At 35.0% G+C, this 24,288-nt stretch overlaps 1 protein-coding gene across 1 annotated transcript in view; it reads left to right on the forward strand.

Moving 5' to 3' along the window:
* The window catches only part of PKHD1 (PKHD1, fibrocystin/polyductin), a 413,647-nt gene that overhangs the window by 171,338 nt on the left and 218,021 nt on the right, over positions 1 to 24,288 (forward strand). The window contains exons 42-47 of the mRNA XM_006926447.3: positions 302 to 358; positions 610 to 740; positions 10,328 to 10,440; positions 11,721 to 11,826; positions 16,413 to 16,547; positions 22,452 to 22,587. Of these exons, the coding sequence (XP_006926509.2) occupies positions 302 to 358; positions 610 to 740; positions 10,328 to 10,440; positions 11,721 to 11,826; positions 16,413 to 16,547; positions 22,452 to 22,587 (678 nt within the window). The remainder of the gene's footprint in view (positions 1 to 301; positions 359 to 609; positions 741 to 10,327; positions 10,441 to 11,720; positions 11,827 to 16,412; positions 16,548 to 22,451; positions 22,588 to 24,288) is intronic.

The following is a 24,288-nucleotide window of genomic DNA, read 5'->3' on the forward strand; positions in this document are numbered from 1 at the left end:
TTTCTTTCTTCTTTCTTTCTTTCTTTCTTTCTCTCTCTCTCTCTCTCTCTCTCTCTCTCTCTCTCTCTCTCTCTCTCTCTCTTTCTTTTTCTCTTTCTTTTTCTTATTTAAAATGAGCTGATCCATGATAACTTAGAACTAAAAAGGTCCATATAATCTATATCTCTGTCTGGTTCACAGGTGAAAACACAAAAACAAAATCAAAACAAGCCACACACCAAAGAGGAAATAGTATTGCAGTGTCCCTCCTTTTCCTAGGTGTCACAAAATGTGCTGAAGTAACATGATCTTTTGTTCTCAGGTACATACTTGGAGACAAGATATATTCCTTGGGAGGCTATTCCTGGAAGAAAAAATGGTAAATATGTAAACTGGTTTTAAACCTATTAGAATCCTTTTAAATTGTCATATAATTTATAGGCAGGCCTGATGGATGAATGTTAGATATCTTAAGTTCATTGAACATACTAAATGTTATCTATGTTCATACACATATATATGCATTATGTGAACTATAATGTGTATTAGTAGAAATAAGAGTGTTGAGTTGTATAAATTTTAATTATGTTTATAAATCCTTTGGGTTTGATTTATCTTTTCTTAAATTAGACTGGTCAGAACAGGGAAATATAATAAGAAACAATGTGATCATCAGTGTTTCTGGCACCGAAGGACTCTCCAATCCTGAAATGGTGACACCAGCTGGTGTCTATATTCGCAGCCCCAGCAATGTTGTAGAGGTAAGATTTTCACCAGGAAGGTCAGAGCCGAGAGGGCATATAGGTCACTCTAAAAGTTATTTGGAGTGACAGCATCAGTAGTATGGTATAAAATGTTTACTTGCTACACACTGGTATTGAGAAGCTACTTTATGATTTTGTGTTAAACAAGTCCTTCAGGTTAAATATGTTCCTTTCAGAATTCCCATGAATGCTCTGATGCAATATCTCTATGGAGCAAAACGAAGTAGATGTTGATTCTTTTCTGGTCACTTAAATTAATACCAACTAAAATGTTTCCTTAAGCTATCCACTGTGGTGCTGATATTTGTTTCGATTCCAGTATTAATTACCTATTAAGTCTTCACTGTCTTATTGTGTTAATGTGGTCATCGTGTTGCCCTTTAAAAGTGTCAAAACTGAGGGTTTGTAAAGTCATGAGACGTGTATGAGTCATGTCAATTTCCAGGATGAATGAAGTACACCCTGATGGCCTTGAATTTTTACCCCATTATTTAACACAACTTAACGTTGCTTTTTCTCAGTAAATTTATCTTTAAACACTTTAAGAAATTAGTTTTTCTGGTATAATTTAACCATAGATCTGTGAATGAGGAATTGCATCAGAGCAATGGGAAGGGCACGTAGTTTCCCTTTTTCCAATGATTTTATCCCATTAATATCCTACTCTTCCAGGGCACTCCTCTGAGCATCTATCGTATCAAGTCAATTATGCCAAGTTTCTGAGGTACTGAGAGAATGAACGTCTCTGTCTTTCTCTGGTCATTTGTTTTTAATTATTTTTATCTGAATAACCCCTAATAAAAGTCATGGTTTTTTCCTCAGACCGCCTCCAGACTGTTAATTATGTTTCTCCAAGCATAGTACTTAACATACCATTTTAGGTGTCTAATGGGAATAGCTAATATGCCAGCAAGAAAGGAGGCAGAACTACACGATTGAAGGAAACCGAATTCTAGAGTCAAAACAATGAGAGCAGCATACAACTTGCTGGTGACTACAAGGCTTATTGTGCAGCTATGCCAGCAAGCTTTGAGGCCTGAAGAACTATGTTACTGCATACTTTCTCGGGTAGCAAAATCTTGCCTACCTTGAAATACCTAGAGGAAATTAGACCCTCAGGGTTTCCCAATTCATCTTCCTTCACAAGGCTGGACTATATCCAAATCCTGTATTGAATCCCAGGGGTGCTATCCATTTGATTTTGCTTCTTTAGGTCCTACATGGTCTCCTGGGCAGGTGTCTTAGACACTAGTCAACCAGAAGTAGAATCGAGCTGACTATAGGTCCTTAGGTGTGGAGAACCAGAGGGCCACCTTAAAAGCTCATAAGTCACCTGACATTTGCAGACTGATATATGAAATAAAGCTCAGTCAGCAGTAGAATAAACTGAGTTCAAAACAAGCTGTTTGTTTCCCTGAAGATGCCTTCTACTTTCATTCATTTACTTTTCTTTTATATCTTTTTCACAAAATTTAAACAAGTACAATGCACATGTTTTAAGAATGAAGTTTCTGTTTAAGCCAGTAGTATATGTTCATTAAATATATTCATTAGGTGTATTCCTGATATTTTCTTCAATGATCTTAAAATTCTGTAGTTTTCTTTTCATTAGCTTATTAGGTTTCTATCCTAACAGGATGTCAGAAACGCAGTAGTTTCTCAACACAAATTAATTGAACATAATGAATGAATAAATGAATGTAGGTATAATTCCATAATTAAAGAAGGAGGGGAAGAAAGAGGAAAGTAAAGAATAGATTCCAAGATCCCACAATCATTTTAACGACTGGAAAATAACATGTTTAATCTGCGGCAGCCTTAAAATTCTGTGGAACTCATCTCTCAGTGTTGAACCTTGCCTAGTCCACTCCAATTTTTCAGCCATGCTACTGGTGTTCTGCTGTGCTGTCTCTTGTATTCTATTGTCTGGAATGTGCTATTACCAAGGAACTAGATGATAACTGGGCATATATGGAAAAACCTAAAATTTGTGAACTGCTTTTGACCCTGAGGGCCAAAGAAGGTCATTTCAGTTACTGAGTAAACAGGAAGCTAGTATTTATTAAGTGTGCCCTATGTGGACAATACACAGGGTACTTAAAAATATATATTTTAGAAATATACCTTTATTCCAAAAAGATAATAAGGAGGCTACAATAACAATATGTGGGGTGTGTGTGTGCGTGTGTGCGTGTGTGTGTATGTAATGTGTGGAACAGAAAAAGATGTGGTAAAAAAAACTTTCCCCCTTCTAGGGTTGTTCTGATATTCAAGGGAGAGACATTCCTTATTCTGAGGAACCGTTTCATGGGTGGTGGCTTTTATGTCCTTCTATGTGAACGGTTTAGAGTCAAACTGCCCCTTAAGGGAATGCTGTCAAGCCCTGTGTGTGCTCAGTCTTTTTGACATCATCTGCCTTGCTTTTCAGTTTTCTTGCAGTCTGGCAAAATATATTGGAAAACCACTATATTACTATAATTAATTAAGATTTTTCTTTTTTCTTTTTTTAAACTTTCAATTATGAAAGAATTTTAGACTCAGAAAAGTTGCAAATATATAACACAGCATTTCTGTGTGACTTTCACTCAGCTTCACCCAATGATAATGTAATCATAACCATCACCACAGAGTAATAGCAAAATCAAGAAATTGAATTGACATCAGGGCAATAGTATTAACTAAACTAAAGCCCTTATTTAAACTCAAAAAGATGATGTAATCCTAGTGCCCGGTAACCAACCCTGAAAGCCTAAACTCTCTCTTCCGCCCAAATGAGTCTGGCCTTGAAACCTCTGACCTGGTAGACAGGCAGTGAAGAAACAGAGTTGATGCTTAAGTTTTGCAATGATCTGTGGTTGTATATTATTCCCAAATTGCCCTGACCCAAAGCTGAGGACCAAACATATAGCTACAGCACACGGAATTTACCTTGATTTCCAGTCAGCCATCTTTACAGTTCACTCACCTTTAACCTTGCATGGTCCAAGGGGATTTCAAGTATGGTATTCCTTTTTAGTTTTCATAGCCACAAGTGGTCTACCTGCTTCCCTAGCCAGGCTACAGCTGAACCAAGTCCAGGGCAGTTTTTCAAAGAAGCAAAACCTGATTTTGTGCCTTTTTGCTGGTTCTTCATGCATTACTCATAGTTCTTAGAGCACTCCATTTCCATGCTGTCTTTCCTCAGCAAATCTGGCTTCTCCCTTTATGGAGATTCCTTGTTATTTGTCCAGAAGCTCCCCTTCTGCAGTTGACATAAACTATGTCAACTTCAGGCTGGAAAATATCTACTCTCAAACAGTGAGGGCCTGTTCACTTCCAGAGCTCCAGAGCGTCTAATGTTCGTGGTGGTGTGGGAAATTTCCAATGGCCAGACTCTTGTTTGAGATAGTCCACAGAAAATCCCTGAAGATGAACCCTTCAGAAACACCCATTTAATCTGAGGAGAATTTGTTCTGGTTTGTGAATCAATTTTGTAAGGAATTCTGTGTTTAAAGGCTCAATTTCAGTTCTCTCACTCTCTCCACTCAATAGCTAATGTATATTTAAGAGCTGCCTGAAGGGTTAACTCACTTTTTTTCCCTAGTGACTGTAGATGCATACCTCAAGGAGCTGGCTTACTTGAGCAGTTAATTTCTCTCTGGAATTTCTCTTGCTTGAATGTCCATAATACATTGACTTCCGCAAAAAATTGATTTCCACACAAAATTCCCTGCTTGCCTTAAACCGTTCCCCACAAGCTGCTGGCTGCCTGCATAAAAATGTGGTTTTTCCTCATGAATCATTTGTAGCATACCCAATCAGAATGGAGAGTAAAAGAACTGGGAAGTAATGTGACCCAACTGTTCAAGTGATTCTTTTAAAAGAAAAATGTGCTTCCTCGGCTAACAGATGACCAAAGTTGCAATATCCTGCCCAAACATAAATGCACTTGAAAAACATTTATATATGATTATTCAGATGCTCTGTAAATACTAATGACACTAATGCAGATGATTCAACAAATTTAGTCATTTGCTCAAAATATGTGCTCTTTGAGTGCCTGTCTGACAAAGGTGATGAATAAGGATGTAGCTCTTGCAATATATTCTTCAAACATTTGAATTTTTTACCTCCTGGTAGAGTCTTGGTAATGAACTAGCATTTAATTGGTAATAAAATGGAGGTGTATGTCCAAATGAGATATCACTTCTAGCATCTAGTGCACCTTTCTCATTGTTAGTATACTTGCAGAAAAGGTGGCTGTTTAAGAAGCCCCCATTTCCTACCCCTCAGTTCTTTTATACTCATGGCCTATCTCATGACTCACAGGTAGGTAGAGACACAACCACTCAGCACAATCTGTGTGGAAGGTGGGCTTCATATATAATTTCATGAGGACATTTCCAGTTGTGTAATCATAATTGAGAATCAACAGCTATGTTACCTCCTTGTGTACCTATGAGGGCTGAAGAGATACGTATATTGGGCATTTATATTTGCCAACTCAGTGACAGAAATTCTTCCTGAAGCCAAGAATCATGAGTGCATGTCATATGTTTCTAGCATGAGGGAAGAATTGAGATAGCTGATTCAATGCTAATAAATGTTCTTTTGAAGAATGCTTAATGCCAGATTGATTGTTTAAAAAGACATAAATGCCCTCCTTGTAAAGAATGACAAAGCATTCTTGTTGTAATTACCCATGTTTTTATATTTAGGTTGGTCTTCCCATCAAAATTTGGAAATAGGCTGCTAGAAAGTGGGCGTGGATTATTTTGACAACACATGCCTCCAGTCTAAACTGTAGAGTTTCTCAACTGTGGTAATATTAACATTTTGAGTCAAATAATTCTTTGTTGTGAGAGGCTATCCTCTGTATGCCAGCATCCCTGGTCTCAACCCATTGATTTCCAGTAGCATTGCTGTACCTCCTGAGTTGTGACAATCAAAAATGTCTTTAGAGATTTCCAAATGCTCCCTGGTGAACAAAATTATCCTTGACTGACAACCACCACTTTAGACTAGGCTTTCTCAAAATCATTAGAGTCTGAGAGATGGCTCTGGTTCCTTGAAGTCATGTTAGCATCTTCAATAGTAATTCAACATTTCATTAAATAATACACAAAAGTCACTTTTGCTGAGTACCATGTGGTAGGTGAAACATGTGATTAGAATTTTAAATCAGGAAATTTAAGAAACACTCAGAATCCAAAATATCAAAGTACAGGAGAGAATGAGCCTCTAGTCCACAAAGGAAGAAAACAGTTCTGTAACTGAGTGAGAAATAGAGTGGCTGCCTAATTACAAACACCCAGGATGAGAGAGCCATGGGGCCCACACTGAATAACATGCTAAAGTTAAGGAAACAGCATTGAAGATTGTGTCAGGAAGTGCTGGCTGCCCCACCAGGTCCTGGCTGTTGCCTGCTGGTCCTCACTCACATGTCCCCAAAGGATGAAGGATTGAACTACTGGACATTGGTTCTTATTCTCACAGGAAGCAGAAGTTGAGTATTGGTGGTTTTAAAACAACCTATTTCAGTTTTAATACCATATTAACTTTGCTTGGTTCTGTGTGTGTGTGTGTGTGTGTGTGCACATGTGTTATGACTGTGTTATGACTGCCAGTTGGTCATCCAGGTTCAGGGAAACTACCTTAATAATACCTAAAGTCCTTTCATTTAGGAATTAAATTTGATGAAATATTAATCCAGAGTGATTGAAGCTATGAGATGAAATGAGTTTACTCAGCCTAAGGATAAATATAGAACATCTACAACTAGAAGGTTATGACTGGAGTCATTACTCTCTATTCTTACTTCCTCAGAGTATAGTAAAACTTGAGCTGTGTAAAAGGTCATGAGAAAGAGCTCTGTTCCTGAGTAGGTCAGAACTTCCTCCTGTAATTCTCTTTTTTTGTCCCATACCACTATGTCCATATATTAAATAATAATCTAATAAGATTTATTAAATAATGATATTAATAAAATAAAAGTTGCAGATAGTCTCAGATTTTTCTTCTGTCAGTTGCTCAACATTCCAATGTCAGTAGCCAGACCTCATTAACTTTATGTCTAAACCTGGATAAGGTTCATTTCTATAATGCTAGAGTTTTAGAACTGCTGTCCTCTTTAAATGCACTCTTCAAAATGTTATGTCTTTTCCTTCTTAGTATTGAGAATTGGCCCAAATCCTTACCCAGATATCTCCCTGTGCACTCTGAGCTGAGCATGTTTTTTTTTTTATCCTATGTTTTCTGGAGGCTGAAAGGAATTTTTATATTGTTTGGATTTTTGGTGTGAAGAAAACAACTTCTTAGTTAAATCCGACCTGAAAAGATGCTCTTCTATTTTGAGGAAACCTGTATTTATGTAATTCCAAACACTATCACTGTCTCAGTCTTGTCTAACAGGTTACCTGGTTGGTTACCTGTTACCTGAAGGGTTAACTAACTTTTTTCTAGGATTATATAAATGCATACCTCTAAGAACTGGCTTACTGGGACAATTAATTTCTCTCTGGAATTTATCTTGCTTAAATGTCCGAGATACATTGACTTCTGCAAAAAATGTTCAATGGTTTGTTCATTATCAGGAAGGCCATAGCAAACTCTCCCATTCTGCCCTTGATCTGGTGATGTGACTGCATTGCACCTCTTGGTTCTGGGTCTTGTCTTCATTTCTCTATCCTAGACTATGATCCCTGACACTTTCAGGCTTGGACATAAATGGAGCTAGCTCTGACTCTGTGACTTTGGAAAAGTTACTTAATATCTCTAAGCTTTAATTTCTTTGTCTGTGAAATTAATAATACATAATTCAGAATTGTTGTGATATTAAATGAGAATCTAAAATCTGGTACCCAGACTGTAGTAGCTTCTCTATAAATCTTTACTATGAGTATTATCATTATATCTGGTCATAACTTAAAAGAAACCAAAAAGTAAATAATTCTAAGGGAAAGAAAAAACTCAACACAAAATATAAATTGCACTGAGTTAAGCAACCTTTTTGCTGAGATCTGGTAACAGATTTCCACCCTGATTTTCTAGGTCTCTATTCTTTTTCAGATTTCAACAGTGGCTTCCATTTACACTGAGTTCTCAAATAGCTCATGGCAAGATTGCCAGAAAATGAATTCTTCCCAGTGTCTCCCTCCTCTTTGATCCTCTCCTAGAACTCTTGATCACTAGACAGTACAGTGTTAATATCTCAGTCACCTCTAGAGAAGTAGTTTTCAAAAAGGGGTCAAAAGATCACCTGCATTAGAACCACCAGTGGCGCTCAAGAGTACAGAATTCTGTCCCTTATCCTTTCACCACACCTCAACACCAACTAAGTCAGAATATCTGGTTGAGGGTCCTAGAAATATGTATTTTATATACCACAGGTTAGGGTTGCCAGACAATTTGCAGCATACCAGGCTGAATTTAAATTTCAGATATACAATTACTAAGTATTTAGTGTAAATATATCTCATGCAATGTATTTGGAACATACTTATACTTAAAAAGAGATTAGTTCTTTCTTTCTTTCTTTCTTTCTTTCTTTCTTTCTTTCTTTCTTTCTTTCTTTCTTTCTTTCTTTCTTTCTTTCTTTCTTTCTTTCTTTCTTTCTTTCTTTCTTTCTTTCTTTCTTTCTTTCTTTCTTTCTTTCTTTCTTTCTTTCTTTCTTTCTTTCTTTCTTTCTTTCTTTCTTTCTTTCTTTCTTTCTTTCTTTCTTTCTTTCTTTCTTTCTTTCTTTCTTTCTTTCTTTCTTTCTTTCTTTCTTTCTTTCTTTCTTTCTTTCTTTCTTTCTTTCTTTCTTTCTTTCTTTCTTTCTTTCTTTCTTTCTTTCTTTCTTTCTTTCTTTCTTTCTTTCTTTCTTTCTTTCTTTCTTTCTTTCTTTCTTTCTTTCTTTCTTTCTTTCCTTCTTTCCTTCCTTCCTTCCTTCCTTCCTTCTTCCTTTCTCTCTCTCTCTCTCTCTCTCTCTTTCTTTCTTTCTTTCATCTGGCAACCCTGCCCTGGGTGCACATTAAAGTTTAAGAAACTGTTCTAGCAGGATACTCACAGCATAGTCCCCCTGAGCCCTGTATAGAGGCAGCTATGGCTTTGGAGTGTTGTTTTTTTAGAAAGGTATTTAATGCCTTTTTTCTGTTGCAAAGCATCATGATCCTCCCTGCTCCCTATTCTCTTTTCTGTGTCCTTATGCCAATGTTCAAGATGAGCTGTCTTAGTCCCACAGTGCATACTCTTAGGAGACTGAGTTACTCACAGAGAGGACACTCTGACATTCTTTTTCTCACCAGCCAGGCCCTGGAAAACCCCCAGGTGATCAGAGATGAACCATGTGGAAGCCACTGGGGATCCCTTTGTCCCTGTAGCACAGACTTAAGCCTGAGGCAGGCTGAGCAAACTATTCTTTAACATTTTTTTTTTCCTCTAAATAGACATGGGCCTCTTGGCATTGGACAGGCTTCTCAGGTTGAGAGAGGACAAATGCACACAAATAGCAATCCTGCAGCTTGATCTATTGGCCTGTCGTTCCTCCCACTAAAACAGAGAACAGCCATCATGTCCTTGACTTTACTACCTGGAGTTAAGAGGTTCCAAATTAAATGTCTGAAGGGACTAGGCCAGTATCATAGATAAGTGAAGCAGGAAGGGTGGAGACTATGACAAAATAATCCATAATCTAAGAAGCAGCCTCTCCTTCGCCCCCTTTTTTTAGCTCCAGCTAATCCATGGTTATCTTACAGAAATTTGGGCTCAGAATTTTTTAAAAACTGAATGTTTATATCAAGTCTTGATTTGAAAATGTTAGAAACAAAATAAACATTAGGTAGGCCAAGGAAAATACCTCTGTGTACAATATTAGACTCTTTAGGAAGTCATTTTTTAATTTTGTCTTAAAATATATTACATACTGATGAACATATTATAGGTACTTCATTAAATTTATAAAGAATATCTCATTGTGTTTAGTTCACTTGGAATTAAAGCCTCAAACTCATATTGTCTAATGGAGAATTTATGTTTATATAAGCATAAAAGACTTTAAGTTATTTAGATATTAAATTCTATAAGCATAAATAGTAAAGTGATTAAATGATCTAATCACTACAAAAGTTCATTGAGGAGATTTGAGTTGTATTTAAACTCAGAACTAAGGTATGGCTAGTGTAATCACTGGCTTTCAGCCCATAGCCAAAGTATTGATTTGTTCAAAGGATCAGAGAGAAGACTTTGTGGAGACTTTGCTTTGAGGTGTGGCTTTGCCACTGTAAATTCTTGCATACACCAAAGAGGAGAGCTTGGATTAGATGACATACGTAAGCCTCTCACTGTTGAAGATACTTTAATATGAGATACCAGTTACTGAGGTGGGCAAATTACAGTCTAGTTGAGCTGCCCGAAAGAAGAGGAATGAGAATATTTTTGATTCCTAGGGCAATGTGGGGGATGGGTGGGTGGTAAGTACATGAGTACTTAAAAGTATCAATATACCTCAACAAGAAGTGAATGAAAAAGCAGAATGAACACATATGAGAGTCTTTCCAAAAATTTTTGTATACGGAATAATTATTGTATATGGAATAACTCTTATTTAATTATCCTTATTTTTATAGGGAAATAGGGTATGTGCTGCTGGTTATGGCTACTTTTTTCATCTTGTGACCAACCAGACATCACAAGCTCCACTTCTCTCCTTCACTCACAATATTGCACATTTTTGTACAAGGTAACTTTGGGGAAATGAATCTACATTTTGGGTATAAGTCCTATGGTTTAACGTTTTTCGTATGACATTCAGAGAGAGTGTAACTTTTGATATCCATATGGTATTTGATGATACACCTTTATAAGCATTTTGGATCATAAAAGTATGATGGCGAAAGGAAGGGAAAGGGAGAGAGAAGTCACTTGAGAGGGCAGCAAGACAGAGTACACCTTTCGCGGCCAGAGGAGAATTTAGTAGAAAGAGCAATTAAACTTCCAATGATTGTGAGCAATTGAAAATCTAGAGTGCCTGGGCTTAGGAACTGACTGGGGAAATTAGCTTTGGAGAAGAGGTTCTTTGCCTGTGACTTGTATACTGTAAGATGAGAAGGGACTTGTTTAAAGTTCTTGTTATGTAGGGATTAAGATCATCTGCTAAGAGCGAGGACTGGGAAACATGGTGAGAACATGGAAAAATGTGGACTTTAGAGTCAAAATCAGGCTCTGATTCAAATCCTGACTTTACTCTTAGTAAATCACTTTTTTTTTTCTTTTTTTAAGTCAGATCCTTTATTTGTAAAATGGGGAAAGATCTAGATTAAAAGTTTGATGCAAAAATTAGAAATGACATATAATTCATCTAAAAGAATACCTGGAATGTAGTAGAAACTCAATAATTGATCATTACAAATAATTATGATCATAGTATAGGAATACTGCTATAATAGAAAATGATAAGGAGAGTGAAATAAGGATTAAGAACAATTGGTATGCCATGTTGAAGTGTCAGCTGAGGCTAGGATTAATACATGTGTCATGAAATTATCATTAAAATTATGAAGTTTTTATCTAGCATGTCTCAGCAACCCTGGAATGTGAGGGAAGAAGGTATCTAGGATACCAGAATGATAGGGCATTTTAGAAAGAGGAACAAAAGTCAGGGGAATTACAGGTATTCTTACAAAGAGGTAAAACTAGAAGGCAACTGATAGAATATCAGGGATCACATTCTAAAGGGCTAGAGAAAGATGTTCGGAATCCTGGGAAAGGTGTGAACCTAAAGACGGGCTGAGAGAATAGAATGGGATCATGGCAGTCTGCACCTTGTTGAGATCCAGTGGCAGGTCTCTAAGGGAAATAGGAAAGGCTGAGGAATGGGCAATGATAGTTACAGAGAAGGGTCACGGGTTCATCTCTAATCTCCCTTATTCATTACCTTTACCTTTATATTTTCCAATGAGAAAAAGTGAGTGTTCAAAACATAGAAATTGGCTGAATTTCACTCTTCGTTTTGCTTTCTAGGTGTGGTCTCTTTGTATACCCTAAATTTCAGCCACCTTGGGATAATGGCACTGGCCCCACCTTGTTCCAAAACTTTATGGTTTGGGGAAGTGCAGGTGGTGCCCAGGTATGTTTCTTTAGTTTTTTATTAAAACCATCATTTTTTTTTTTAATGATGATTTATTATGGATCATTTTTTAAAGGGGCATGATTTGCTGCTGGGGGGAGCATTGCAATATTATCAGAGTTTTAAGGCGCAAACAGCATCATAGGTGTTGGTGGAATAATACTGTTAAATGAACAAATTTGTAGTTAGTAATCCAGGGTTAGTTCATTTCTTTTTATGGTGACTTTTCAGTAGATCTCATAGAGAACAACAGAGTTATACAGATTTACAGCCAGGAGGGATCATAGAAGTCAACCATTCATCCTGTCCCATATCTATTTAGAGATTAAAAAATTAAAGCTCAGAAAGTAAAGGCATTTGTTAAAGGTCACATAGTTAGTGGCACAACCAGGAGCAGAATCTAGACTCCAAATGTTGTGCATTTGATACCCTAATATCTTGGCTAATACATGCTTCAGTCTTAAGAAAAAGTGCTGTTAATCATTGGAAAACAAAAATTCCAGCTCAAAGTCGCAGTCTTACCTTTATTAATGAGCCAAAAATTTCTTTTGTTTTGCTCAAAAGGGCAAAAAAATTCACATTTAATAATTTATTTTTCATTATCATAACGATTTCTTCCAGGGAAGATTTGTACGCTGTTAGCAGCAACATATAAAAATTATCCAGGGTCAGTATTTGGTGCTACATAGAGAAAAAATACATATACTTGGTCTCTGCCACTTATAAATCTGGAGTCTAAGATACATAGATGAAGAAATGTGTTTATAGGGCATTCAAGAAACAGAGTAAAAACATAAAATTAAGTCACAATAAGAAAGTCAGACATTTATTTCATATATCCAATAAGAGGAAGTTGTGGATGGGGAAAACCCCAAAACATATTATTAGGGTAGCTGACAGGAAGAATTTTAATTGTAGTAATATTTAGTTCTCATTTAATTTTATGAAGTACTTTGTTTCCTATAAGTACTGTGACTGTAAGGGTGACAAATCCTGTAGGAATATTTGTTGAATGCCTTCTATGCAGAGAAGCAGTTCATGCCTTGCAGAGGCTTAAACTCTCACCAGGCTGTTGAATAACCTTGTTTTGGAGAAAATAACCTAATAAAACAAAAATATTAAAAGACGATCATTAAAGTCAGTTTTCTCAAGTTCTGCAACTGGAAGTGCTAAATCTATGAAAGAAAAAATATATCCTTAAAGACTGAACTCTTGTGCACTCAAATTTAATCAATCAAAAGGTGCAAATAATGGGAATGCTCTTGAAACTTTATTTTATGAGGAGAGTAATTAACATGATAGTAGGGAATTTAAAATGTAACTTCTCCAAAAACAATCCTGAAAAAGGAGAAAATAAGAAGACTTAAACTTTCTTATTTCAAAATTTACTACGAAGTAATAGTAATCAATATAGTGTGGTATGGATGCAAAGATAGAAATATAGATTAATGGAATAGAATTGAATGTGGAAATAAACTCACGAATCTACTAATTTTTGACAAGGATGCAAAGAGCATTATATTCTTTTCAACAAATGGTGCTGAAACAAATGCAGTGCTACATGCAAAGGAATGAAGGTGGATCCTTACCTCATACTATTTATAAAAATTAACTTCAAATGGATAAAAAATCTAAATATGAAAACAAACACTAAATTTCTTAGAAGAAAACATAGGGGTAAATCTTCATGACCTTGGATTTAGCAAAGAATCCTTGGACAAGATACCAAAAGAATAAGCAACAGAAGAAAAATAAGTAAGCTGAACTTTATCATAATTAAAAATTTTAACATTTCAAAGGATTCCATCTAAAAAATGAAAACGTGAACTATAGAATGGGAGACAATATTTACAAATCATATATCTGATAATGGGCTTATATCTAGAATATATAAAGAACTTTTATAACTCAACAATAAAAAGACAAATACCCTAATAAAAATATAAGCAAAAGTTCTGAATAGATATGTTTTTTAAAAAGATATACAAATGACCAATAAGCATATGAAAAGATGTTTAACATGATTTGTTATTAGAGAAATGCAAACCATAGTGAAATAGTACTTCACACCCACTAGGATGATTAGAGTCAAAATGATATCATGTGTTGCTAAAGATTTGGAGAAATTGGAACTCTCATACACTACTGGTGGGAATTTAAAATTGGTCTAGATGCTTCAGAAAACAGTCTGGCTATTCCTCAAATGATTAAATATGAAAATAGCATATGATCCATCAATTATCTTCCTAGGCATATATTCAAGAGAAATAAAAACATATGTCTACATAGAAACTTATACACAAATATTTATAGCAGCATTATTCATAGTAGTCAAAAGTTGAAAGTAACCCAAATATCCACCAATGGATGAATGGATAAATAGAAGGTGATATATCAATACCAGGGAATATTATTCAGTCATTAAAAGGAATTAAGTAATGATATATGCTACAACATAAATAAACCTTAAAAACATCATGCTAAGTAAAAAGAGTCAGTCACAAAAATCTATGTACTATATGATTCCACTTGAATGAAAGTCCAGAATAAGGAAATCTCATAGAGACAGAAAGATTAGTGGTTGCTTAGCGCTCAAGGATATGGGGTTTCTTCTTGAAGTGAAAATGTTCTAAAAATGACTGTTGTGGTATTACACATGCCGAAATATACCCAAATCCTTCAATTGTAAACTTTAAATAGGTGAATTGTGTAGTATGTGAATTATATCTTAATAAAACTATTTAAAAAATATCTAACTTCCTACATATATTGCCATGTAAACTCTCAAATAGTCCTAATTCCTATCTGTGTGACCTTAGGCATATCCCCTAGTTTTTGCTGTCATTCATAAATGGAAACAGTGATAGTACCTAAAGGATAAATTTGTTTTGAGAGTTAAATAAGTGCCTGCATGTAAAGTGCCTAGAAGATTGCCTGAATCTTCATTGGTGTACAGTAACAGCTGTCATTTTTGTTGTTAGTAACGAGATTGGGTGCTGATAGATCAGTGCTGATAATAATGTCTGGAAATTATAACATTGAGAAGTATCTTCTGTATCATCAAAAGGTACATGGTGTCTAAATTTTATAAACTTTCATTATTATATATATCTGACTGTATTCTGATCATTAGTATATTGATACTTGAATAGAATATTCTATTAGGTAAAATTTCTATTGTGAGTAAACATAAATTTACATCTATTTGTTAATATTAATAGATATTTTTGGATATTTTCTCAGTCATCTTAATAACCTTTGGGGGGAGGGATACCATTATTATTCTTCTTATATAATAAGAAGAGGATAAAATACTTGCTAAAGTCACACAGCTAATAATTGTTGGAGTCCAACTCAAGCAATCGAACTCTTCTGTATATATGTTAATAAAAATTGAGAAAAATACCCTCTCCTCACTATGTCTCATAAATGCAGAGCAATTCTTTTAGAAGAGGGAGATGAGAGCACATTATAAAAGCTGTATTTATACCATAAACTGGGGCTTTTTGCAATTGTGTGTTGGTTTTCTTTAACATTTACAGGTTTTCTAGTTAATATTAGCTGTTAGCTGTTTTCGAACATGGGTATATTTTCCAGAATTTGAGATGCCTGTAATTGCGTAACAACTGTTATTGTTATCAGTTCAGGTCATACCTATTTTGTTTAAATAAACCTCTGTGACTTCAAAGATCTATCATTTTATAAAAGCTTTTGCTGCATACAAAGTGGGAAACGCAAGCTGTTTAGTTCTCGGAAATTCAAGCACAAAGACTGATTGATGGGTAGAAGTATGATACTATGATAAATCAAGGCTACCTTGGCTTTAATTAATAGGAAACTTACACATTAAGATATGACTATTATCATGAACTTAATGAATAAAGAAATGACTGAGTTGGGTTAATTGCTCATCCTAATTTCTACCCTGATTTTAAAGATGGTTGAAACTGAGACCTCGGGAAAGTTAAACATCTTGTTCAAGATCACATTACTAATATCATTGCTAGGTAAAAATGAAGGGTTCTGTTCTCCAAACCAGTGGGATTCTTTCAATTCTATCAAGCTAATTTAGTTAATGCTTGATCCCGGTTGGGCCCACTAACCCAACTTGTCGTACGTATATATTCGCATAATATAGTTTGAGTTGGCAGTCATGTTGAATTACTAATTTCATATTTACAATTTTCTGACAATATTAGTTAATACATACCAAAGTGAAGTACTGGAGTTCTTGGATGCTCTGTTTTTCTCCATTAGTTTTGTGTGATTTAGCAATTGCAAGTTTAAGTATGTGAAGAATTCACATTGACCTTTTTAACCTGTCAGTTACAGTGAGGAGAAATCAAAAGTACAGAGGGGATATTTCCAAAGGGGACTAGTTAGTGCTGACCTCATGGCAACTTTGGAATCTCTGTACATGTATAGATGGACAAAAGCTGCTTAAGATGGTATAGCATGCTTATTTATATTTAATTAATAATTAAAGAAGCTACAGGAAGCCTGCAATAAAATTAAGCCTCAGACCTTTGCCATAACATATGCTGTTTTTTTTTTTTTTTCTTGTTGTTGTTGTTGTTGTTTTACAGATTTTTAGAAGTAGCAATCTTCACCTGAAAAACTTCCAAATTTATTCATGTAGAGATTTTGGAATTGACATCTTGGAAAGTGATGCAAATACTTCAGTTACTGACAGCTTATTACTTGGTCATTTTGCCCACAATGTAAGTACCTTATTGTGGTTGTTTTAGGCTGTCCCTCAAAACAAAATCATATGTGTTGGAGGAACTCTTTATTCATAACAGTGGTGATATTTATAATAAAATTCAAATATACTCAAGGTTTCAATGTTATGAGTTAACATAAATCATAAAAATCATTAGTACTTTGCAGAATTCTTATTTGATTGCAATTTAGCATTATTATTCATACTAATTCAATACACTTAATAATTTTAGATTAATTTACTCTAACCTCGCAAAGATTATAGAGTAGCATGATTCCATATTTTCTCTCTGCATTGTGTCTTGCCAAGTTTCCACATTAACATTCTGTTTATAGGGTCCTTACTCTATTTAGAGTGCCTTCCCTCCCCCTCAAAAAAGGTGATATAAATTTTCATTATTTGCTGTAGTATATTATAGTTTCTTATGTGATTCCCTAATGTTTCTCTAAATGTGGTGTTAAAGAACAAAATTCAACCAAGTAAATTTGAAGATCTAATTGGCTTTATTAAGGGATTCATGAATTGGTTGATGCCCCATCTAGCAACTAGAAGGGCACTCTGAGGGGTTGTACAAAATGGAAAGTTTTTATAGGTAAAAGGGTATGGCGGGGAAGTTATTAGCAAAAGAGAAGAAAGGATTACTTGTAAGCCAGGTCATCTTTTTTTGGAGAGAAGGGAATGGCAGGGATTTTATCTTACAGATTATCTCACTAGTCTTGATCGGAAAATTTCAGACTGGTTGATTTAAAATTCCACTCTTGGGAGAGGCTGAAACAGTGATTTGACTTAGCAAAAGTGACTACATTTTGGCCTGTTGTTACTTTTTTTAACGGTGGTTTTCCACATGATCAGCATCAACTGTAGATAACTTCTCCGCCACTGCAAGGCCAGGGTACCTTAATGTAGATGAGGCAAAGAAGACTTCACAGAAGAAAAGTACTAATTCTCCTTAATGGAAGTCTGTGGCTGCCACTGGTTTCAGTAGGCTTCAGACCTATAATGGCTCCCCTCAGATCTTGTTTTTGAAAGAGGTTCATGAGAATTAGTATTGTCATAAAAATCATAGGTGGAAGAGATCTACCCTACTTTTGAGAACCAATGAAAGAGCATTATCCTTAATTTGTTCCAGAATGTTCTGGCCAATAGAAATTTAAATAATAATTGGTGTCTTTTATACTCCCTTTGGAGAGTATTTCATAGTTATAGATTTTAACATTAAGATTTAAAAAAATCATTTTCTTACTAAGCTACATTTTCCTATGTCTCATTCTCAAATTTACTTAATTAAATCTCTTGAACCGTCCTTTTTAGGAGAGAAATACCTGCCAGTTTTTCCTTTTCTCTGAAAGGATTACCACCTTGAGAGATGACTCTTCTTTTCAGACTGCAAAGTTTTCAAGAGAGGATGGGGCCCAGATTGAGATTCTGTGATACTGGTAGATCAAAGGCCCTTAAATTTCTCCCAAATAACCTTAGAGGAGAAGCTAAAAACGAAATGCCCATCAAGCTGTATAACTGTCCTGGTGAATTACTGTCGCAACATCTTAATTGATGCTAAATAGACATCATAATTAATGGGAGAGTGACATAAATTAAGATATAAATTTTGACAAAGAGATGCTTATTATGAGATAAAAAATAATCACATCCCTGGGGTGTGATTCACCAGGAATGCAATGCAGCTGAGGGTCTCTCAGTCTCTTAACAAGTAGATGCAGGACAAAAGTCCCTAGATAAAAAAATGTCAAACATTTTCTTTTAGGAGAGATCTGGATCCTGGTTAGGCATCCAAATTTTAAAGCCAAGCCATTTGAGAGCTAATTATTACCTAAGAATTATATAGTTAGAACTCCAGAATTTACAGGGAAAGAAATGGAGGCTTTAGGAAATCAAATGATGGCCCAAGATCCATGCCTAGTAGTGTGCAGCTGGGACCAATTACCTGGATATCCTCCCACTTCTGGTCAAATATTCTTTCAATTATCTATAGAAAATAGCTTTGGCAATGAGCATTTATTAATGCTTACTCCAGTATTTCCTGAAGTGTTTTCCATGGAAGGCTAGCCATCAAGAGAGGGTCTGGGAAAAGAAGGACTCTTAGGTTGATTACATTTAGGATATGCGGCTTAATATATCTCCCATTCTCTAAAATTTAGATTGCATATTAACATGTTAAGGGCTCTGCAGAGTCTTAGGTTTAAAAATAAACAAGCAAAATATCTCTAAATCTTTATTTAATACAATATTGCTTAGATTAATTTGAGAACCACTTTATTAACATATGAAACCGTGTCAATTGTTAAAAAAAAGAGAAAACGATATATGACCTCCATGGTTGTGGAACTGTGAGTTTAGCCTCTGTCTTTGTTTCTGACATTCCTGGAGGAATTAGGATTTTTAGAGAATGTGGCCTATCCATTCTTAGACCTGGGTGGCACACAATTTTCAGCGAGTCATATCCTAAAACAAACATTAATTTCTGGAAGAACTTGTTATTATTAGAAAGGATGTTTTTCTCCTAGGCATATTTGAGAACCCAACATTACTTTTATACTGTCATGGGTAGAATAATTTCCAGTGAGGACGGCCTTGATATATAAGAAAAAGATGTGCTCTACCATCATTATGCTGTACATCCTAGTTTGGTTGTACAGTTTGTTTATACACTTTCCCCCTTACCTTTCTATCTAATTAGCATCCCCTTTCCCACTCAAAAATGTCCCACGTTGGTTGTAAAGTATGGTCATCCTACTTTTGGAAATATCTGTAGAATGATTGCTTCTTTGTTGTTATTGTAATTAATTTCAGCAGATAATACTACTTTTAAAAATATCTTATTCAGACAGATGTTGATGAGGTTGTTTCATTTTTCCTATTTCTCTAGGGGTCCCTTTCCATTTTCACTGGTGGATATGTCTTCCTCAATTTAAACCTTTCATTTTTTTGTTTCTCTAAATTCTGTTGTAGGGCCCCTTCACTTCTCAATATACTTGCTGCCCCTGGGAGAAATCTCATTTTCTCTAGTGGTTTCAATTACCATTCGCATGCTGATGTCTTCCATATATTTGCATTTATTTCTGCCATCTCATTTTGTGCTTTCAGTTTGTGATCAGTTTTCTGTTTGTTTTTTCTGCTTTTCAAACTTGATTTGTCTTGCATTAAATAATATCTTTTAAAAATATAATTATTCATTTGAAAGTTATTCATTTTGTATGATAAATTTAATTGTTGGACTTAAATTTTTAACATGCTTGTGTGTCAAGTCTAAATTGCATCAGCACTGTTAAACTTTATCTGTGCAATTCGAGGACCTTAAACTCTTCTTTCTTCACCCTCCCATCTTGTATATTACTTTTCTCTGGTATTTCTTCCACTTTTTAAATAAATGTTTTATGGAAATATGATATCTATGGAGAAAATTGCACAATTATAAGTGAAGAGCTCAATAAGGCTTTTAAAAAGCTAAAACCATGGACATAGCACCCAGATCAAGACATAGAACATTACCAGCTCCTTTGAAGCTCCTTCATGCCTCCTTCCATTAAACCATTCCCCAGACTCCTCAACTCCCCCAGCCAAAGGGGAACCATTATTTAGACTTCTATAGACATAGATTGAGTTCAAATCTATTTTTGAATTTTATATAAATGAAATCATAGAGCATGTAAATTTTTGTTCCTGGCTCTTTTGGCACATTATATCTGTGACATTCATCCATTTTTTTTTTTATGTTACGATAATTTATTCTTCCAATTGTTATGTAGTATTCTACTTTATGACTATACCACAATTTTTAAAAGCTACGTTGCCATTGATAGACATTTGGTTATTTGCAGTTTGGGGTTATTATGAATAATAACGTTCCTAATATTCTTCTATTTGTCTCGGTGTTCATGTGCATGTTTCTGTTGAATATATGCCAAATCATAAAATTTCTGGGTCAGAAGCCGTAGTTTCAGCTTTAGTAGATAATACCAACCAGCAATCCCAAGTGTTTATACTTTGCCAGCAGTGTAGGTGAAGGGTTTCACAGCTACGTCCTTGAATTTCTCTTCACCAACATTCTGGAGATTTCCTTCATGTCACACAAGTATTGGAACTCTTGCTTCTGATTCCCACATCTTCCTCCTTTATGATTGAACTTCTTGTTTATTAGAGTATAGTCTATAGTAACTTCCTTACAGAGTGAAGGTCTTTGGAAGGTAAAGGTCTTGAGCTACGAATGGATTAGTGGATTGTTGGTTATAGAATACCAGGTTGGGATTAATTTTGTCTTGACATTTTAAAGGCAATACTCCATTGCCTTTTAGCTTCTGGTCTTGAGTTTGAACAGTTTTAAGGTACTCTGATTCTAGGTGTATTTATGTAACATTTTAGCTTTTCCTTTTGGGAAGTTTTTTTTGATCTTGTCCTCATCCCTGGTATTTTTCATTATGATGTACCTTGTGTGGCTTTTTGTTCTAACTTTTGTTTTAGGCACTGGGTGGGACCTTTCAGTCTTATTTCTTTGATAATTCTATAATTCTGTCCTCTTTAGTTTCCTTTTTTGTTTTGAAATTATTATTATATGAATATTAGACCTCCTGAATTGCTTTTCTAATCTTCGTAATTTTCTCTCTGATTTTCTAATTGTCTTTTTATTCTACTTTGTAAAATATTTCCTCAACTTTTTCTACTGAATTTATCATTTCTGCCCTCTTGTTTTATTCCTTTATTTTTTGAAAAACGCCTTTTTTAGCTTCTTGTTTTATGGATATAATATATTTTTTTCTCTGAGGTTATTAATGATAATGTTAAAATTTTCTTCTGATTTCTATACTGTCTTTGTTTTTACTGGGTTTCTTTTCTTCTGTTTGTTTCTTTTAGTCATTGTCTTTCATGTTCGAGGCCCCTGACAAGGTGATCCTTAGATGTACAATTATTTTTAACAGTGGGCCTGACTCGATTAGATTGAGTTTGTCGAAGAGGTTTTGTGGTAAATCCTGGAAGCAGTTTTTGCTTTTGTTTTTTTTTAGACTTTTTAATTTTTATTTTTATATTAGCATATAGTAAAATGGAATCTTTGATTTATAGTTCTCTGATTTTTAACTTATGTATAGACTTGTGTAAATATTATCATCACAATCAAGATACAGAGCAGTTGCATCAATCCCCAAAACCTCCCTCAAGCTCCATCTTTGTAGCCACATCCTCCCCTCACAGCTAACCCCTAGGAATCACTCATCTATCCCCTGTCACTATAATTTTGTCTTTTTAACAATCATATAAATGGAATAAGATAGTGTGTAACCATTTGAGACTGGCGTCTTTCACTCCCAAATGCGTTAGAGATTCATCTAATTTGTTGCAAGAAGCAATATTTTATTCCTTATTATTGTTGGGTAGTATTCTGATATAAGGATATACCACAGTTTCTTTATCCGCTCATTTGTGAAGGACATTTGAGTTGTTTCCAGATTTGGCGATTACAAATGGAATTATTAGAACCATTTGTGTAAGGTTTTTGTATGAACATAAATTTTCATTTCTCTAAGGTAAACACCTAGGAGTTAAATTGCTAGATCATATGATAAGAGTACATTTAATGTCATAGGAAACTGCCAAACTATTTTCCACAGTGGCTGTACCATTTTGCAATCCCACCAGCACTGTATAAGAGTTTCAGCTGTTTCTTATCCTTATCAGCATTTGGTATCACAATTTTTTTATTTAATCATTCTAATATATGTGTAGTACATATTTTCATGATCTTTTATCATATCTGCGATTTGCGAATATTTTCTCCCAGTCTGTAGCTTGTCTTTTTATTCTCTTAATTATTTTTATTTGTGCATTACAAATTGTATTTCTTGTGGCCAGTTCTCTTATTTTTCTTCCCGTTTTTTCCCCTTCTAAATCACAGGGAAGCTCGTGTATGTCAGCTGGGATCAAAACTCCCAAAAGATGGGAACTGATGATATCTAACACAACCTTTGTTAATTTTGATCTCACTGACTGCGTGTCTATCAAAACCTGTTCGAGCTGTTCCCGAGGACAGGGTAAGTTGATTAAATAGACAAGACAGACAGTAAATAAGGCCAACACTCAAGTAAATATGACATATAGTAACAAAGTCTTTGTGATTCATTATTTATTTCAGTTACAAGATGATATCAGTAGAAACTCCTGCTCAGATCACCTAAAAGAGATCCTTGAGGAGGCAAGATGCTTTTAGTGTGGCTCCTACAGCTCCTCATTTTTTTCATGTAATAGAATTTATAATTAACATCACTATGGTATCATGTCTCTGCTAGACTCTGAGCTTCACAAAGGCAGGGATCATGTCTCTCTTGCTCAGTTTTATCATTAGTACCTAGTAGCCTGGCTCCTAATAGGTTAATTGATTAAATTAATGAATGAAGTTGGATAGACATATGAATATAAACTAACACAGATGTGATCTTTCCCGAAAGAGCCAGATTTTAGTACTTTGTATTCAACAGCCCAAGGCTTGTTGTGTGTACAAAGAGAATCATAGGAATTTTTGTTTACTTGTTAATCACATCTCAGAGGTGGTGAGTAATACCTTGGAGGGTCAAGGTGAAAAGAGGTAGAGAGCAATCTAGTTGATTTGATCATTGTAAACAGCTAAACAACTAATTCAAGTAAATATGCTCTTGTGGTTTGAGTCACTAATTTAGATAATGGTTTGTTTTTTAATTAAATGAATAATCAGCAAGTCTCTCTTTTTTTTCCTGTATAGGCAGAGTCAAAGACTGTTTTTAACATTTTAGAAATAATAATAAGACTAAAAAATACTTTATGACATTCACTTCAAATCACAGTTCCTCAGTTCTTTAATAGCTTCACCATTTTATATCATTCATAAGACACTAACAAAAAAAAAGCACACTACACCTAATTAGCTCTAATCCCTTCTCATTGGGCAATCTTGGCTGTCACATAGTTCATTTGTTTAAAAAGTGTCTATTCCAGGTTCTATTTATGGAACTGGGGTGTACAAAGATAAAAAACACATAGTTCTTGTCTTCCAGGAGCTTTTAATATAGACACAAAAGTAACTGTTTAATTCAGTCACTGTACTGGGATCATGACCTGCTGATTGTGACGAGTACAATTCTAGAAACCTGAACGAGGTCAGCGAAAGGAGCAAGGAAGAAGGTCAGGTTAGATTTCTTAGAGGTGACTCTTGAGCAGGGTTTTGAAAGATGAATAGAAATTTGCAAGAGGGAAATGTGTAAAAAAAATTTCTAAATATTTGAACAGCATATGTAAGAAATTGAAATTCCAATAGGACTAAATTGTACAGCTTCTGGTGGTTGTGGTTTTAGATGAACTACAGAAGTTGCAAGAGGTTAACCATGGGGTCTTGGATGCATGACTTAATTCACTGCATGGACTACTGGGATGCAGAATGAAAACCTCAGAATCTCTATTTATTTGTAATTTATTCTTTTTTATTTTTCTGTTTGTATATTTTATAATGGATGTAATGCAGAAGTATGGTAGTATGTGTACTAAGAGATGTGTACTCACTTTAAAAATTTTAATGACGAGGTGTGTGGATTAAAAGACTACTGCCATATTTTCTTCTTGGGCAACTGGATTAGCAGCAGTACCCATAAATAACATGGAGGTGCTGTGAGAGACAGGCTGCTAAGAAGTGCAGCTCTAGAGCTAATACTTAAAAAAGTGTGTTACTATGACTATTTGCCCACATGATTTAATGTTGCTCATGA

The sequence above is a fragment of the Pteropus alecto genome, unplaced genomic scaffold (assembly GCF_000325575.1).
Source record: "Pteropus alecto unplaced genomic scaffold, ASM32557v1 scaffold7, whole genome shotgun sequence".
NCBI lineage: Eukaryota > Metazoa > Chordata > Mammalia > Chiroptera > Pteropodidae > Pteropus > Pteropus alecto.